General features: G+C 43.4%; 1 protein-coding gene across 1 annotated transcript in view; it reads left to right on the top strand.

The window, feature by feature from the left end:
• Window positions 1–8,632, top strand: part of LOC112319477 (hepatitis A virus cellular receptor 1 homolog) — a 29,370-nt gene extending 20,738 nt beyond the window's left edge. The window contains exons 6-10 of the mRNA XM_053927420.1: window positions 308–406; window positions 2,359–2,414; window positions 5,024–5,204; window positions 5,962–5,998; window positions 8,197–8,632. Of these exons, the coding sequence (XP_053783395.1) occupies window positions 308–406; window positions 2,359–2,414; window positions 5,024–5,204; window positions 5,962–5,998; window positions 8,197–8,305 (482 nt within the window). The 3' untranslated portion in view covers window positions 8,306–8,632. The remainder of the gene's footprint in view (window positions 1–307; window positions 407–2,358; window positions 2,415–5,023; window positions 5,205–5,961; window positions 5,999–8,196) is intronic.
• Window positions 8,633–16,217: the final 7,585 nt, after the last annotated feature.

Here is a 16,217-nt window from a genome sequence, read left to right as displayed (position 1 = left end):
GTATGAAGAAACCTTAATTTGGTTTCCCGCATAAGACGCACCATTGTGGGCATTTTGCACTCGGGGGGATCCTAGAAGTATGAAGAGTGTGAAAAGTTGCTGTCTATGGCTGACAATCTAGAGCACCATCAATACCAGATTTATTACTACTAATGAAATACCTAGATGGCAGTACAATGCCTCAATGTTGTCTCTGAATGAATGTCTAGGAAAGAGTTGAAGGTACTTCCTGATTTTAGTTTTGCTGGAGGTGGTTGGGAATTTTTCTCCGTACACGGAACAGAACTCTTCATCCTTTTTATTTCAGAAACCACTTCATCTTCTCCAATGCAGACATCAGGCACCCAGCCTATCACAACACAGGAAATAAATACGACCAGCTCGCCATCGGACCCTTGCCCAACAGGTAACCTCATTTTCTTCCCTGAAGACCTAGAGCATTCAAATTTGATGATTGCTGACGTGTTGTTAAGAGCACCTGCTCCGACATGAATGCCGACACTGGCCCTTCCAATCAGCTGTGTGACTTGAACAAATGTCTCACCCTTTCTGAATCTGTTTTCTTCACTGACCATGTAGAACCCTTTTGAGGGTTAAATGAGAAGAACAGCGTGGGACATAGCTACAATGGCCACTATGATGATGACTTAGATGCCCAGGCACCTAAACCTGGCCAGCATAGGGAACTTGTATGATGTGGGGCCATCCACGTGCATATCTCCATTTTTCTAAATCACATGAACCAGTCCTGACTCCACATGTATTTATTACTGGACTTGCTACCTTGGGCCAGAGCTGTAAGACAGTTAAATCTGGATAAAACTTGTCACCTGTGTTGACCTCTGGCCTCAGCTCCAGAGCCTCGGTACATCTAGGAGGCTGTCCTACTGCCTTGTGAGGCCTGCAGGTGGACACTTAGAGAGGGTCTGAGGCCACCAACACTGGCACCAAAGAGAGAGGCATGCCCCACAGACAATCTGCTATTGCCTTCCCAAAAGTCTCCCCCATGGACCCTTTCTGGGTCCCTTTCTGGGCTGGTCCCATGCACTCTCTCCTCTTTTGCAATGGAAGACTGACCTGTCTTTCCCACAGTGGGGAAAGGTGATCCTGAAGCCGGTCATCTTTCCCAGCTAAGGCTGTGACCCGGAGTGGTGAGTGTGGGAGTGGCACATGCTGAAGCCCTGGGTAAAGCAGAGCTGGCTGTGCGCCCTGTGCTTGTGCTGTGTCCAAACAGGGCAAACCTTGCAAACTCCTCCTGTGCATGACTCACTGCACTCAGGAGCTGCCAATCTGTAGGCCCCCTATGGCCTGCCTCTTGCCAATCATTCCTGGAAGATGGTTAATTGAAAATGGACCTGCAGTCAGAGTGGCAGAGGGGCCCGTTCCATTGGGATGAGAGAATGGTGACATTTGTTTTTGAATGTGGAACCCTTACATGCGAACTGTTTCCAGACACATAAGCACAGTGAAAGTAGGCAAGAACACGGGGACAGCAGCAGGAGCAGCTGCGCCCACACTTTCAGGGGTGTGAGGGGGAAGAAGGTAGCAGTGGGGAATGACTGTGTAAATCCCGTGTCACTCTAACCTGGGGAAGGCAGAGCTTTCCGTGGTGGAACAGACATTGGGGCAGCTGTGTCCCCATGCTGGCTGGTATGTGAGGCTCCAGAGCCAAACCCTCACTGTGCCCAAGTCAGCCTCCTGTCGGCTGCAGCTTCCCAGAAGCAAAGAATGTTGGCTCTGGAAGGGAGTTGGGTTGTCATAGGGCCCACCACCCACCTTTGACGGTTGTATGTGCCAGGAAACTTCATACTTTCTCGTTTAATTTTTTCAACGTAGGCCTGACTAATTGCCATTGTGAGACTGGGGAGGCCCTATGGCTGTGTTTTGGAGTCAGCTCCCAGTTCCACTGCCAGGGACTGGCTGCGTGCCCAAGGGCAAGTGGTTGCATTCCTCACTGGAGGCTTATGCTGGCTGAAGGCTAGAGGTTTGGAAAGTCATGGCACCTGTGTATTACCTATGTGTAAGTGGCATGCTTAACCTGGTTCCCAGAATGGCCTCTGTGCTCCTAAAATTGTAGGCAAAACTTTTTATGTGATGCATTTTTTCCATAAAAAAAGAATAAAGAGGTCCGTTTTCACAGGGTCCATGACAAAAAATGGACTCATGTTAAATGCAATCTCACAGGATAAATTCATAAACACTAGTAATTTGGTATAATTCCTGCAATGCTTGCTGCATTTGGGCACATTATTATTCATCTTTTCATTTTCATCAGAAAACAATGTGAACATATTTGGTGTTTGTAGCAAAAACTCAGTATTTTTTCTCACTCTGAATAATTTTCTCTTTGTTGAGCAGATGGGAACAGCACTGTGATGGAGCCTTCAGAGGGTGGTTGGCAAGGCTGTGGAAACGTAAGCAAATTCCCCCCATGTTATTCACCTTCCCCTGCATGTCCCTCTGGAAGCAAGTTGTAAGGCTCGCCCCCAGGTTGATTCTTTCTAGTGAAGAGACAAAGAAGAAAATAATTTGTTTCTTAAATAAGGATGATTTAAATAATTTGTAAACTTCATGTAGATATAGGTAGGCTAACTTGTTGGAGATGCCCAATAAGTGATATTTTACTCACACAAACACACACACACAACCCTCACAGACTACAGAGTTTCTCTTGGCCAAAAATCGGACAAAAAATAATGAACTAATTTCAGGAGAGTGAGGTAACACAACACACCCAGGAAGACTCCAGGCACCATCAGGAGAGTAACGTGCTTGGAGTCTCCGCAGTGGCGAGGAGGCCGTCCCAACCCAAATGCTGAGTAAGGGAAGGGTGCTATGTCCACACAGGCTCCCTAGTGTCCTTTCCATCCCGATAGTTTTCTTATGTAGATAACCTGAGGGCACCGCAGAGTTTTTCTGCACCGGAACCTCCCCATGGGATGACTTATTAAGGCATTAACTGTCAGAAGTGATGAGAAATGACGACCCACAATAGTAAGAAATTCAAGCTGGGACAAAGTGGGGAGGTTTAGTGTAGGGTCAGATTACTTTATATTGTCAACCTTTGTTACAAAGAGAACACTACGTTAGGAGTGATATGAACTATTTTAACAATTCATATGGCATGATTGATGTGATGGATGTGGGCTTAATGTGTAGATACCTCCTAAATATCAGAACTGCCACCATGGAAATGATTATGACATTGCTATATGGCCGGATTTATGCTGAGTTAAAAACACCCTCACACACACTCATCCTCTGAATGGTGAGATTGTTCTTGACCTCAGTTACCTGTAGGACAGGTATGTTTATCAGCAAGGAGAAGCAGTGTAGAAGCAGGTTCACGACAGGCAGTAGCAAAATTGTGGGCTTTTTGTGCCTTGATTCTGAGGATATCGCGATGTCTCCCTGGTATCTCGAAAACATGCAGCATATAATTTGACTCAGCAGACCAACCTCCTGGCCACTATGTTAAGGAGAGAATTGAACATATACATGAGGATGTATGAGAAAAGATGTTCCTCGCTGCCGTTTAAAATCACGAGAATGTTGTGAACAACGGCTATGCTCGATAGGAAGGGACTAATTAATGGAGCACACACACGTATCATTGCCATTGAGCCTGTCGTCCCTGCAGTGTGCCTTCTGGCTTGGGATGACAGTTGCCACTGATAGTTCAGTGGAAAACTAACTTTTAAACTAATATATATACTTCATTACATATTGAATGGAGTAATTACTTATGTTAAGAAAAAAGATAGAAACAAAAAATTCTAAAGGAGTATGTAATAAATGGTAGCAGTGGGTGTTTGGGGATGTTAAGATTACGGTTGATTTTTCCTCCCTTTGTGCTTAGCTGCACATTTTAAGAAGAACATGCCCCTTTTATGTAATATAATAGTTTTGACGTGGAATGCAAAGTCTCCTTTGGCAGCCCCGTGTACCGTCTACCACTTCAGTCCCCACAGGTTAGGTAGTCCCAGCGCAGCTTTCCCTCCCAGACAGTGGCCGATTCCCCCGCTAAACATGGATGGTTCAAATGCTAAGTGACTCTCCTCACATTCCTCTTAGTGCTTTTCAGGAAGTATCCAAATGTGCCTTTCCCAAGCACTCTATTAATCTGTAGTTGACTGACACAGAAACAGAGGCTCAGAGAGCTGAGTAACTTGTTGAGGGTCCCAAAGCAGTTAAAAGAGCCAGGATTCTGACTCCAGAGATTAAACTTTTATGCAGCAAAAGGTTTGATCCTTCTCTCTGATCTTCTGCTTCCTTTCTGTTAAAATATCTACCCTGTGGGATCTTTTTAGGATTGGAGTAAGCTATATAAAGGGGCCTGGCATACTTCAGGCTTATTCTAGGAGGGCGGTCCTTATGAAGTGCAGCAGGGGATTTAAACCAAATTCTGCATCTCCACCCCATTGCACAGCATTTTAAGTTAACTATTAATCAGCACCATGTCTGTGAGCAGTTGCTTTTGGGCCTATTATATAGACATAGATAGAGTCTTGAATTACATGTATAGTTAAAAAATAAGGACTATATCAATGACCAAATTCATTAATTAAATACATCCAGATGATATCATACAGCACCACCAACTCCTACATAGCATCATGGCCTCACAAAGTCCACTTACATATGAAGAAATTGTTTTTCTTGTTTAATATCATAATTGGATGTATTTATGGGCATAGTGTAGTGATTTTTTTGAAAATATGGGTAATTTACTTACAATAACACCCTTTGAAGTGTACAGTTTGATCTGTGACAAATGAACACACCCATGTAAGTCCCACTCCAGGCATGATATAAAATATTTCCACACCCCTAAATACACACTGAATTTCAAATTCTTTTATAATTTCACCCTGGTTACAAGGTCAGATCATTTGGTCTCACCCCTCATGATCTAGAAGGAGACAAGGGTCAGTAAAGATAAATGTGTCTGAGTGCATTACTGTAGGAAACATTTTCTGCCCATAATTCTAACAAGATGCTTGTTCAATCTGCTGATCCTTAGCACGTGAATGTGGGGAAAAATCCATGGATGAGCACCAGTACGGCTCTCTACATTGGACTCTTCTCTACTGCGCTGCTGCTGCTCAGTGTTTTGGCTGCCGTAATTACCAAAAGTAAGTCCCCTCAGGATGGGGCCGAAGGGAGCAGAACGAGGGTCCTGGAGCCAAATGGCCTGGTTTCAAGTAGCTCCGCACACCATGTTATTCTGATTTCACATAACTTCCCTGTCTCATAACCTCGTTCTTTTCCTTTTTTGTTAAAAATATTGGTCTGTAAAGAGAAAAATGAAATTTAAATGTGCAATAGGAGAAATTAAACACTAAGAAGTAAGAACTTGTTGGGTAGAGTTGGGATTGGAAGGCAACACATCTTATTGTGTCAGACTTGTTTACTCTTCCTCCCGTCCTTCCCTCAAGACCCCGTTTTTGTCCTTATGAAGGATAACGTTGTTGAGAGTCTTACAACACGCACTTAACTGAGGAGGCAAATGGGACAGTGGAAGGGAGACAGGTTTCAGCAGCCACCCACCAGCTCTGTGTGTGTGTGTGTGTGTGTGTGTAACCGGCCTCTGTGAAGAACCACACACTCCATTTTCTACAAGTGAAGTGTAATCATTATAATTGCACTAAGGTAAGTTGGGGCATGTCTATGAATACACTAAACCAACAATGAACCTGAGATAGTTTGCATGAAGGGGCTCGTTTGGGTCCTACATACTCAAAAGCAGTTACCTGAAGTTACCAGGTAAGAGCGTAGTCTGAGTTTTATTTGTTTTCTTTTTTAAAAAAGATATGCTTCTAAATTTAAATTTCTCAGACCCTATCACTGTACTGATTTTGTCTACATTAAAGTAACAGCAGAAATAATATACATGTTTAGGAAAAGATCTCATGAAACTCCTGGCTGACATATTTAATTTTCAACTGTTCCCCAATTTAGGATATTTGTGTGCGAAAGGAAAGGTGTTGCATATAAGGTAAGCTCGAACGGTTTGTGTCACTGCCTTTTGATGGCTCCTACCCTAATAAAAACAGAGAAGAATTTCTGTCTGTCCCTCTCCTCTTTCTCCTGAACTCTCCATGTTGCACCCTGGATCCTGAAAACTCCAGTTCAGTGAGTGCCTGCATCGCTGTCTGCAGCATCCAGTGACAGCTTTAGCTTTCTGTATTCCCCTGGCATTGTGCCAGCCAGGGACCACTGCAGAAACAGCACCCCAGTCCTCACCCCTGGGAGTAAGGAACCAAGTCACAAACTGTATCTGATGGCATTACATGGGAATGGGTTGTCTGGTTTGTCCCTGATTTCATCCAGTGCTTTATTCACTGAAAGCCAATTATATTCCAAAGAGACGAACAAAACAGACAGAACACAAAAGCGACCGAACAGGGTCCTGTTAGTGCTTCCAGGCAAATACCATGGGGAAGGTAGACCTGTGCAGGGGGCTGTGTGCGCGAGCCCTGATGGACCAGGAGGCTGCTTGCAAAGACCTGGAGGGAGAGAACACCAGGCTGAAGCAGAGCAAAAGCTCTGAGGTGGGGTGGGGGCCTCCAGGGCTCCACATTCCCCCCACCCCACTGTTCCATGGGCAGCCTGCTCTGTCTGCTCCTTTATGTTGGTTATCTGGCCTTACAGGCTTTTGACTTACAATTTTTGTAAATGTATCCTATCCTACCACCCAACTAGAGTTTAAATCCCCTTTACTTTCATCCACGCCCTGGGTTCATCTGAGCAAACACCCGTATTGCTGTGAAACCACTACTCACTCCCAGTTCCAGGTAGCCTGCTTCATTCAGTCCAGTTTGGGCTTTAAGCCAGGTCTGTCTTTGACTCAGAAGCCACCCTGTGAGGCTGCCATTCATCACTGGTGGATGTGAATCTTTCCTTTGTCTTCATCACACGAGCCAGTCCACCGAGTTTGCCTTGGACACCACCCACCATGCTGCAGGCGCTCCGTCAATGTGGGCTTCAGTTATTGCCGTCAGTCCCTCCTATCAGCACACCTGCAACGCAGACACTGCTGTCCTCACTCCCTACACTAGAGAACGGGTTTAGCAATAGTAAGTGGTGTCCAAGTTCACAACACACAGCAGATAAAGACTCAATACTAGGTCTTTCAGAGTTCAAAACCCAGACTGACGGAAGCTTTGACCTCCTGCTTCCATCCATAGAAGGGGCAAAAGACTTCTGACAGGCAGAAGCATGGACTACAGCATCCCTTCAGTTGCTGTCTGTGCTTTCACTGCCAATGTTTTCTTTATGTCCACCTCTCATCACTTAATTATGAATGAAAACATGTAGAAAATGTTGTAAAATATAAAACCCCCCTCTCCTCCAAAAAGGGCCTTTTATTATGACACTTTTTTGGCAGCTCTATGACACTGAGTCATTTCGAGCTAGTGCTACCTGAACGGTTTCACACTTGTGTGACTCGTTCAGTTAAAGGTGAACTGAGTGAAGATGCAGTACATTTCATATCATTTCTGGGTGGGCTCAGGTAATAAAAACAGTCACTCTACACGAGTTATGAAATAGCAGGTGTACGAAAGCTTTACTCATACCCCTTTGTCCAATTGACGAGTGAGTGTGGGTCTGGAACAAGTCAACCAGCTCATGGCTTTCAAATCATGACCATAAAGACAGGAAGAGTTTTGACACCATCATCAGCACACACTCGTGTGAAACAACGCTGTTTTACTGCATTCAATATGCTCTGGTATTTTGTATTATTCTCTGTTTATCTTACATATAAGATGTACATCACCCCCTAGATTTAAAAACTCGCCCCGAAATGACTCAATCCACAGCTGGGAAAGCCCCAGCCAAACCATTTGCTAGCCACCTTGGAGAATATTCACCTTGATTTATTAGTACTTCAATCGGATTTCTGGTAATTGTCTTAGACTGATTTTTCTATTCTTCTTTTTTTCAAATTTTTCTGTTCTGTTTCATGAATCTCTTCAGAGAGGATAGTCTGAATACATCTTAGGTTTTGTTTTGTGTTTTAATTTGGCTTATTAAGCAAACTTTCCTACAACTTAATATTCACAACCCTGGAAGCCTCTCTACTCATGTAATAGGTTGTGTGAGTGGGCTCTGGTGTTGCAAATACACAATTGTGCTGCTCATGATTTAGGAGTGACCTGCTTTCACTTGCTCATGTTATTCTTCTTGTAGCAAGCCTTCATCTATAGAGCTGACCGGAACTTCGCCAAGCGAAACTGCAGTGCACTACCACGCAGCTGAGAATGTCCACTTTGAGAACAATCTTTACAGTGTGAATTAAGACCCAGCAGCCGTCCGAGCTTTATGCCCTCGCCACAGAAGACAATGACCAGCTCTCACCATGTCAGAGTCCTGTTAAGATCCAGGATGACTTTCCTATCAATTTCCCACCATATTCCAACCTGCCAGTGATGTTGATTCGAGCGTTTCTAGCGCATCTGTGTGTAGTCGACCTTCGCGGTAATAGGTCCTAATTTTTTATGTGAAACTGGCTCAGTTGTTCTGATCATAGCTGAGCTCTCTCCCAGGTATGAAATGAACACTTCAGACCTTATTAATCCCGTGTCCTGCAAGAATTCTCACTGGAGAGACAGGAAAAGAACTGCTACGTCGGTCACATAGGACTTGAAATCAAAATCTGACTTGGTACTTAGATGACTTGACTTGGAAGCATTCAATGATTATCTCTTGTCTTTTATCTTATTAATTCCAAATGTTACACTTCTTGATATTCTCGGGCTTCAAATCATGGGGGTGCATAGGTTTTTATTTCTTCAATGGGGAAATAAATTCAGTGTGATTTCACCTTGGATCTTTTCATGGTTCTGAATATATAAAGTTTTAAAAAATATATTTCATGCATTTCTTTTTTTTTAATAAAAATATTTTATTTAACTTTAGAGAGAAGGGAAGGGAGTGAGAAAGAGAGGGAGAGAAACACCAATGTGTGGTTACCCCCTACTAGGGACCTGGCCTGCAACCCAGGCATGGGCCCTGACTGGGAATCGAACCATTAATCCTTTGGTTTGCAGGTGGGAACTCAATTCGCCACACCAACCGGGGCCAAATATGTAAAGTTTTAAGTATTTGCTCTTGGATCAGCATGGGGTTTCTAGTAGTCAGAAGCTAGGGTGGTGAGTGGACCAAGCAGATCAGGGGAAGAAGGTCAGTTGCCACCTGCTTTACCGCACATACTCTTATTTCTGCTACGTCTGTGCCATAGCTCCCAGCACTTGTGTAGACCACTGCCAGGGAATCTGAACTAATTTTTAGAATGATGCAGGGCAGAGATTTGTTTCAAAGAAAGAAAAAAGAAAGGGAGCGATAAAGGAAGAAGGCTTGCTGCCTTAGAAAAGTATAATAGCATTGTTTGAGAATATTACTAGTTTCAACTGAAATTCCAAATTGTCCCCAACCACTTTGATTATTAGTTATTTTAGAAAAATGAAGGTTTTATTTCATATCTAATCAATTTCAGTGCTCTTCCTTTTTTACAACTGAATTAAATTTTTGATTTTGCTAAGAATTAAACAAGCAAAAAATAAGGATATGTTTAGCCACCAGAAACAGTTTTACATTAATAGTTCACAAGGCTGGGTTATTAATTCCAATTTGAGTTAATCCTGAAATAATTCTCGCTTGGGGTTCAGTGCTACTCACACCAGAGTGGTCCTGGAGGGCAGGGTGCTTGTACTTGAAGGCAACATTTTTGACATAATTCGGCAGAATGCTAGAAAATTAATAGCGAGCACCTGTGAATAAAGGTTATATGGGTAAATAAGATTGTTAGACATTGTCTATCAGAGTTCCCAAATTGGCCCAGCCTAATCTGGTCTAAAAGAGTTTGTTCAAACTACAGTGTTTTTCTTTTAAATTCAAGACAACATGTGTGAACATGGAGATTTCAGCTCACAGCCCAGATCTGTAGCTTCTCTGGAAAGACCTGTGACCTTGGATGGCATTCCTATGCCTCCAGGACCTTGTAGGTGGCATCCCACCTTCTCACCCCCTAGTCCTTGCACACTCATTACCTACTTTGTGACTCGTGGCGCTTCGAACTATGGTGCAGTTCTCTTCTCCATAACCTTAATGACGGCACATCGAAGACTCTGGGGTTCTGGCAAGCTTTGTTTATTCCAGCATTCCCAGTACTTGTTCGAAGCTCATGAGCGCAGTGTTAGCTGCTGGCCTGCGTGCTGGCGCCCACGAATCAATATGGGGGGGGGGCGGGCAGCAGGTGGTATGCAGAGTTAGAACTAGGACTTGAGCTCCAGTCTAACTCTTACTGGTGACACTGGATGACATGGGGCAAGTTGTTCCTAATGCCTTCATTTTTACATCTGTTAGAGATCATTATTCCCATACCTAGGTCATAGCACAGTGGCAATTGTGAGAAGTCTGAAAAGTGAACACCGTTGCAGAAATAAAAAGGGTTTCTATTTTGTTCGAGTTTTTAGTAAGAGTAGGTCTAGTATTAGTGCTCAGTAAATAATTTCAATATTGTTACATTCATAAGTCTCTTGCTATACAGTACCTCTTATATTTTTTAAATAATGATTTTTTTAAAGTTAATTTGGCTATGATTTGAAACTAGAAAATAATTGTAACAACAGGAAGGATGGGTAAGAAGCAAAAAAGGGGAGGTATTTAGTTAATATTAGATTTTTTCTATAAATGTATTAACCTTGTAGAATGTATAGAGTTTTGTTTTTGATCTTTTGAAACTGTCAAGTTTTCATTTTCTATAATCTGTCCTGGAACATCAGGACATGGGTGTAATTAAGACCGTATTTTAAACGTAGGAAATTTGGCACATCTTTAAGAAGTAGCAGAACAAATCTTTCACCGATGGTGGTGAAGATAATTGTGAGTACATGAAAGTGTGAGGGTCTCCTATTTTCACTGTATGAACACTCACCAGTAAATGTGCTTTTTGTTTTCATTTTGAAAACTGACCTTTTGCTTTTCTCAGGCTCATCAGTGGTCTCTGCCTGGCATCTTCAGTGTGCCATGGGTCCCCAGGACAAGGGCAGGTGGGGCAAGATTGGCGAGTCAAGTGTGCCTGGCACTCCTCCAGGTGCTGGGCCGGAGCAGACAACATCTCTGAACTTCAGTTCTTGAGGAGCTGCAGTTCAGTAGGGGACCCCCGCCCCCAAACCATCAATTCCGGCACCAATTAATGCTGCAGAGAATGAGCATATAGTGACAGGGCCGGGTTTCTCAGATGTGGCATTTGGAGCCAGATAATCGTTTGTTGTGGGGTCTGTCTGTGCGTGGTAGGGTGTTTGGCAGCATCCCTGACCTCTACCAATGAGGGGACAGTTGTGCTCCTCCAGTGGTGACAAGTGCAGATGTCTTCTGAGAGCAATATCATCCCTGGTTGAAATCAGCGTGATACAGGATGCTGGGTGGGGGGAGGTGAGGTGTGTGGGTGGGGAGTGGTGTGAGGTTGGTCAGGGACTGCTTCTGAGAAAGAGGTGACCTTTGAGTTAAACCGAACAAGGCAGCTTCTATGAGGAATCCAATGGCTTTGGCAGGAAGAAGCTTGTGCATTAAGAGGCAGAGAGTAAGGTGGGATCGATGTTGCTCTCTCACATGATCGATGTTGCTCTCTCACATCGATGTGGCGCTTCACAATCTCTTCCCTGTCTCTAAAAATAAATAAAATCTTTTTTAAAAAGCCAGTTTGGCTGCAGCAAAGTGAGGGAGGAGGTTTGAAAGATGACGCTGGAGACACGGGCTCTCTCCCATGCGTGCTGGCTGCAAAGGGCTCTGTGAACACATCCGTTTGAGAAGAGTCTCACTCTTAGAAACATTTACGTATTAAGGGTTAAACCTGCTTATTATACTAACATTTATTAACATGCTTCAGTGACGTGTGCTAAGTTTACATAGACAAAGCCAGTTTGATGGGGGTGCCAGAGAGAGTAGATTGGGGAAGGATAGTGGGGGTGGGGTGCATTCTGGCAGTGAGGGACTTTTCACAAGGCCGTGTGAGGGCTTCGGGAGAGGGATCCTGAAAGAAGAGAGACAGGGTGTCAGAGTTAGAGCCACTGGGCTGGGCAGCAGCTGAACGCAATCTTCCCAAACTTGCATCTTGGAGGAGTGGAGACACGGGAGCTGGGGGTGATAAATGCCTCAGATACCCACTCTCCGCTCCATAGGTGGACCCACTTTTCGGGAATGCTTGTCTCCTGTATTTTCTCTGGGCGTGTCATTCCTCAAGGCTCAGCTCAATTGTCATCTCTCTACATGTGCTGGACCTTGTCACTCCTGCCAGAATTACCCCCCCTTTTGGGGCACTTCCATGCAGCCCTTTTTATCACTTGACAAATGTGCCAGGCATGGTGCTGTGTCCACCTTAAGTCATTCTGCACAAGGCCAGGGCCCTATCTGGCACGTGGAGCACATTTGGGTGAATTACAGAGATGCCCCTGCCCCCCTTTCCTGGCTGACAGCCCCTGAGCCAGGGCAGAGGCCTGTCAAACGGAGTTGACCTACAAGCACGCATGGCGACTCTCTAGTGATGCTACAACTCAGGCCTCCGTGTGAGAGACATGCGGGTGGACAATATTTTGTGTACTGAGTCTTAGAGGGAGGGGTCCGCAGTTTCTCAGCACCCAGCTTACACATAGTAGATGCTCAATACGTTTCTCTGAAAATCATAGAATGTTTCCCAGATCCTTCCTGTGTGCTGAGGTTGGTGGGGGGGAGAGAAGTGTGTTTAAAACTCTCTTTTATAATATAGAACCAACACTGTTCATGAGTGGCTAGAGCCTGGGCACCTCAGTGTGTTTAAAACTCTCTTTTATAATATAGAACCAACACTGTTCATATGAGTGGCTAGAGCCTGGGCACCTCAAAGGCTCTCTGAGACGGGTGCTTTGCAACCTTGGCTGTGCCTTAGAATCGCCTGGGAAGCCTGGCCAGCTGTGTATGCCCAGACCAACTGAACCAGAATCTCAGCAGGTGGGACCCAGGTAGCATCAGTTTTTCATTCTCCCCAGGTGATTTCAATGTGTAGACGAGGCTGAGAACCACTGACTTAGATTTGGTGAGGGAAGGTGAGTGCATGTTTTCTTGTTCTGTGCGACGGGTGCTCTCAAAAAGCGTGAGAGATACAGATGGAAACAGAAAAACATCAACAATGGGCTGCGACAGGTGAACGACAACGTGGGGCGTGACGCTGGGCAACAGCAGATCGTTCCTGAGTCTGGCTTCCGTGACAACAGGACTATATTGGTGGCAGCCCTGGGAATAAGAAGTTGGCCCTGCCACGCTTCCGAAAGCTTCTCAGGAAACGGGCCCACACGCCAGCTGACTGTCCCGGGGCCTCCTAAGAGCTAGATGTTTTCTTCTACAAGCTGTAAAAATAAGCAAAGAGGAAAGTCCCTCTGTGCTCTGAGGAATTGCTCTAAGGTAACCTTCTTTGTCCCACACTGTGGGCTGCTGAATGGGCTCTGTGCATTCCACCGATGCTGAACCCGCCTGAGGCTGAACAGCACTTGGGTGACGACTGATTCACACATTTTTCAGTGGAGTTCACTTTTCAATAGTTTACTTTTTATTGTATTGTTTCCCATCAGCTTGTATCCCTCTTATGCCCTTTTCCACCTCCACCTACCCTCCCCCACCCCCTCTCCCCCTGCAGACAATCACCACACTGTTGTTCGTGTCCCTGAGTTCTTTTTTCTCTTTTGCTTCATCCCTCCCCTGCCCCCCGCTGCTCTCCATCTCTGAGTCTGTCTCTCTTTTGCGTATTAGTTTGGTTTGTTCATTAGATTCCACGTATGAGTGAAATCATATGGTACTTGTCTTTCTCTGACTGGTTTATTTTACTTAGGTCCATCCATTCTGTTGCAAAGGGTAAAATTATCTTCTTTTTATGGCCTAGTAGTATTTCACTGTTAGACTTCATTTTTTAGAGGAGTTTTAGGTTCACAGACAAATCGAGTAGAAAGTACAGAGTTCCCACGTAACTACCCTCTTCTCCCCAAAGCACACAGGATCCTCACCATCAACCTCTTCTCTGAGGTCATAGAAGTGATGTTCTATGAAGTGTTGAGTGATGTTCGTTTGGTGCAGTTGACGAACCATCATCTGTTTATCCCCCTTAGGCTCCATCTGTGTCCCTCTTCCCCCAAACCTGTGACAACCACTAACCTCTTTGCGATTTTTATAGTTTTAGCCTTTCCAGTACGTCGTATTGTTGGATTCGTGCAGCGTGTATGGAGCCTTTTCATACCGACTTCTTTCACTTAACGATATGAATTTACATTTTCTCTCTTGCTTTTCATGGCTTTATAATGTATTTCCTTTTATTGTGGAGTGGTATTTAATTGTTTGGGTGTACCATAATTTGTTTCTTCATTGGCCTATTGAAGGACATTTTGGCTGCTTCCCAGTTTTGGCCATTTGGGTAAAGCTGCTATAACCAATCACGTGCGGTTAAGAAGTGTGGCTGATGAATTGTATGATGAGAGTGTGTTTAGTTTTGTGGGAAACTACTGAACCGTCGTCTTTCAAAGTGGTGGTGCCGTTTCGTGTGCCATCAGCAAAGAATCAGTTCCTGTTGCTTCACATCTGGTCATGTTTGGTGTTGGATTTTAACCGTTCTACTACATATGTAATGGTATCTAATTTGTTTAAATTTACACTTAATTTCCCAATAACATGTGGAAGATGTTGTCATATGCTTATTTGCCATCTGTAATCTTCTTTGGTGGTGTGTCTATTCAGATCCTTTGACCATTTTTTAATCAGGTTGTTCATTTTCCTATTGAGTTTTAAGAGGTTTTTGTGTATTTTGCTTAACAGTCCTTTATCAGATAGGTCTTTTGCAAATACTTTTTTTCCCAATCTGTGGCTTATTGTCTCATTTTCTTTACAGTGTCTTCATACAGCAGAAGTTTTTAATTTTAATGAAATCCAACTTACCACTTTTTTTTTTTTTATGGATCAGGTCTTTGGTGTTATACTTGAAAGTCATTGCCATGACCAAGGACATCTAGATTTTCTCCTGTGTTGTCTTCTAGCAGTGTTATAGTTTGGTGTTTTATATTAAGGGCTGTGATTCACTCTGAGTTAATTTTTGTGAAAGGTATAGGTCTGCACGTAGGTTTTTGTTTTTTTTTTCATTTGTTTGCTTTTTGCATGTAGATATCTAGTCCCTTATATTGAAAAAACAATCCTTTCTCCATTGAATTAGCTTTGTTCTTTTTTACCAAAGAGCAGTTGACTCTACTTGGGTGGATCTATCTTTTGGCTCTCTATTCAGTTCCGTTGATTTATTTTTCTGTTCTCTGGCGGATAGCATACCGTCTTGATTATGGTTAACTTTGTAATATATCTTGAAGTTGAGTGATGTCAATTTGAAGACTTTATTCTTCAGTACTGTGTTGACTATTCTGGGCATTTTGTCTCTCCACCTACGCTTTAGAGTCAGTGTGTCATTATCCACAAAATAACTTGTTGGGATTATAACTGGGATTTCATAGTCTATAGGTCACGTTGGGAGGAACTGACATCTCAGCAATATTGACTCTTCCAATTCATGAACAATGGACTGTCTCTCCATTCATTTACTTTTTTTATTTCTTTCATCAGAGTTTTTGTAGCTCTCTTCATACATATCTCAAACATATTTTGTTAGATTCATACCTAAATATTTTACTTATAGGTGCTAATGTAAATGGTTTTATATTTTTTTATTTCAAGTTTTAATTTTTTTTATTGCAGGTATAAAAGGCAGTAATAGACTTTGAATATTAACTTTATATCCTGCAACCTTGCTGTAATTGCTTATTAATTTCAGAATTATTTTTTTGTCGACTCTTTGAGAATTCCTTTGTAGACAGTCATGGCATATGCAAACAAAGAGAGCTCCTTTTCTTCCTTCCCCATCTATACACCTTCTCTGTACTTTTTGGTTTCATTGCATCAGTTAGAATTTCCAGTGTGGTGTTGAGAAGGAATGGTGAGAGGGGGTCTCTTGGCCCTGTTCCTGATCTTAGTGGGAAAGCATTCAGTTTGCAACAAGTGTGGTATTCACTGTGGTTTTCTTGTAGATTTTTTAAAATGAAGTTGCTCTCCCCTCTATTAATTCACGTTTTTATAACAAAGAAAATTTACATTGATTTTTCTACCCCCTAACTGGTCTTCCATTCAGATTTATTAAATCTTTATTGTGTACT

Source organism: Desmodus rotundus, chromosome 6 (genome assembly GCF_022682495.2).
Source record: "Desmodus rotundus isolate HL8 chromosome 6, HLdesRot8A.1, whole genome shotgun sequence".
In the NCBI taxonomy this organism is placed as follows: Eukaryota; Metazoa; Chordata; class Mammalia; order Chiroptera; family Phyllostomidae; genus Desmodus; species Desmodus rotundus.
The sequence above is the reverse complement of the archived record's forward strand: the minus strand, read 5'-3'. Positions and strand labels throughout refer to the sequence as shown.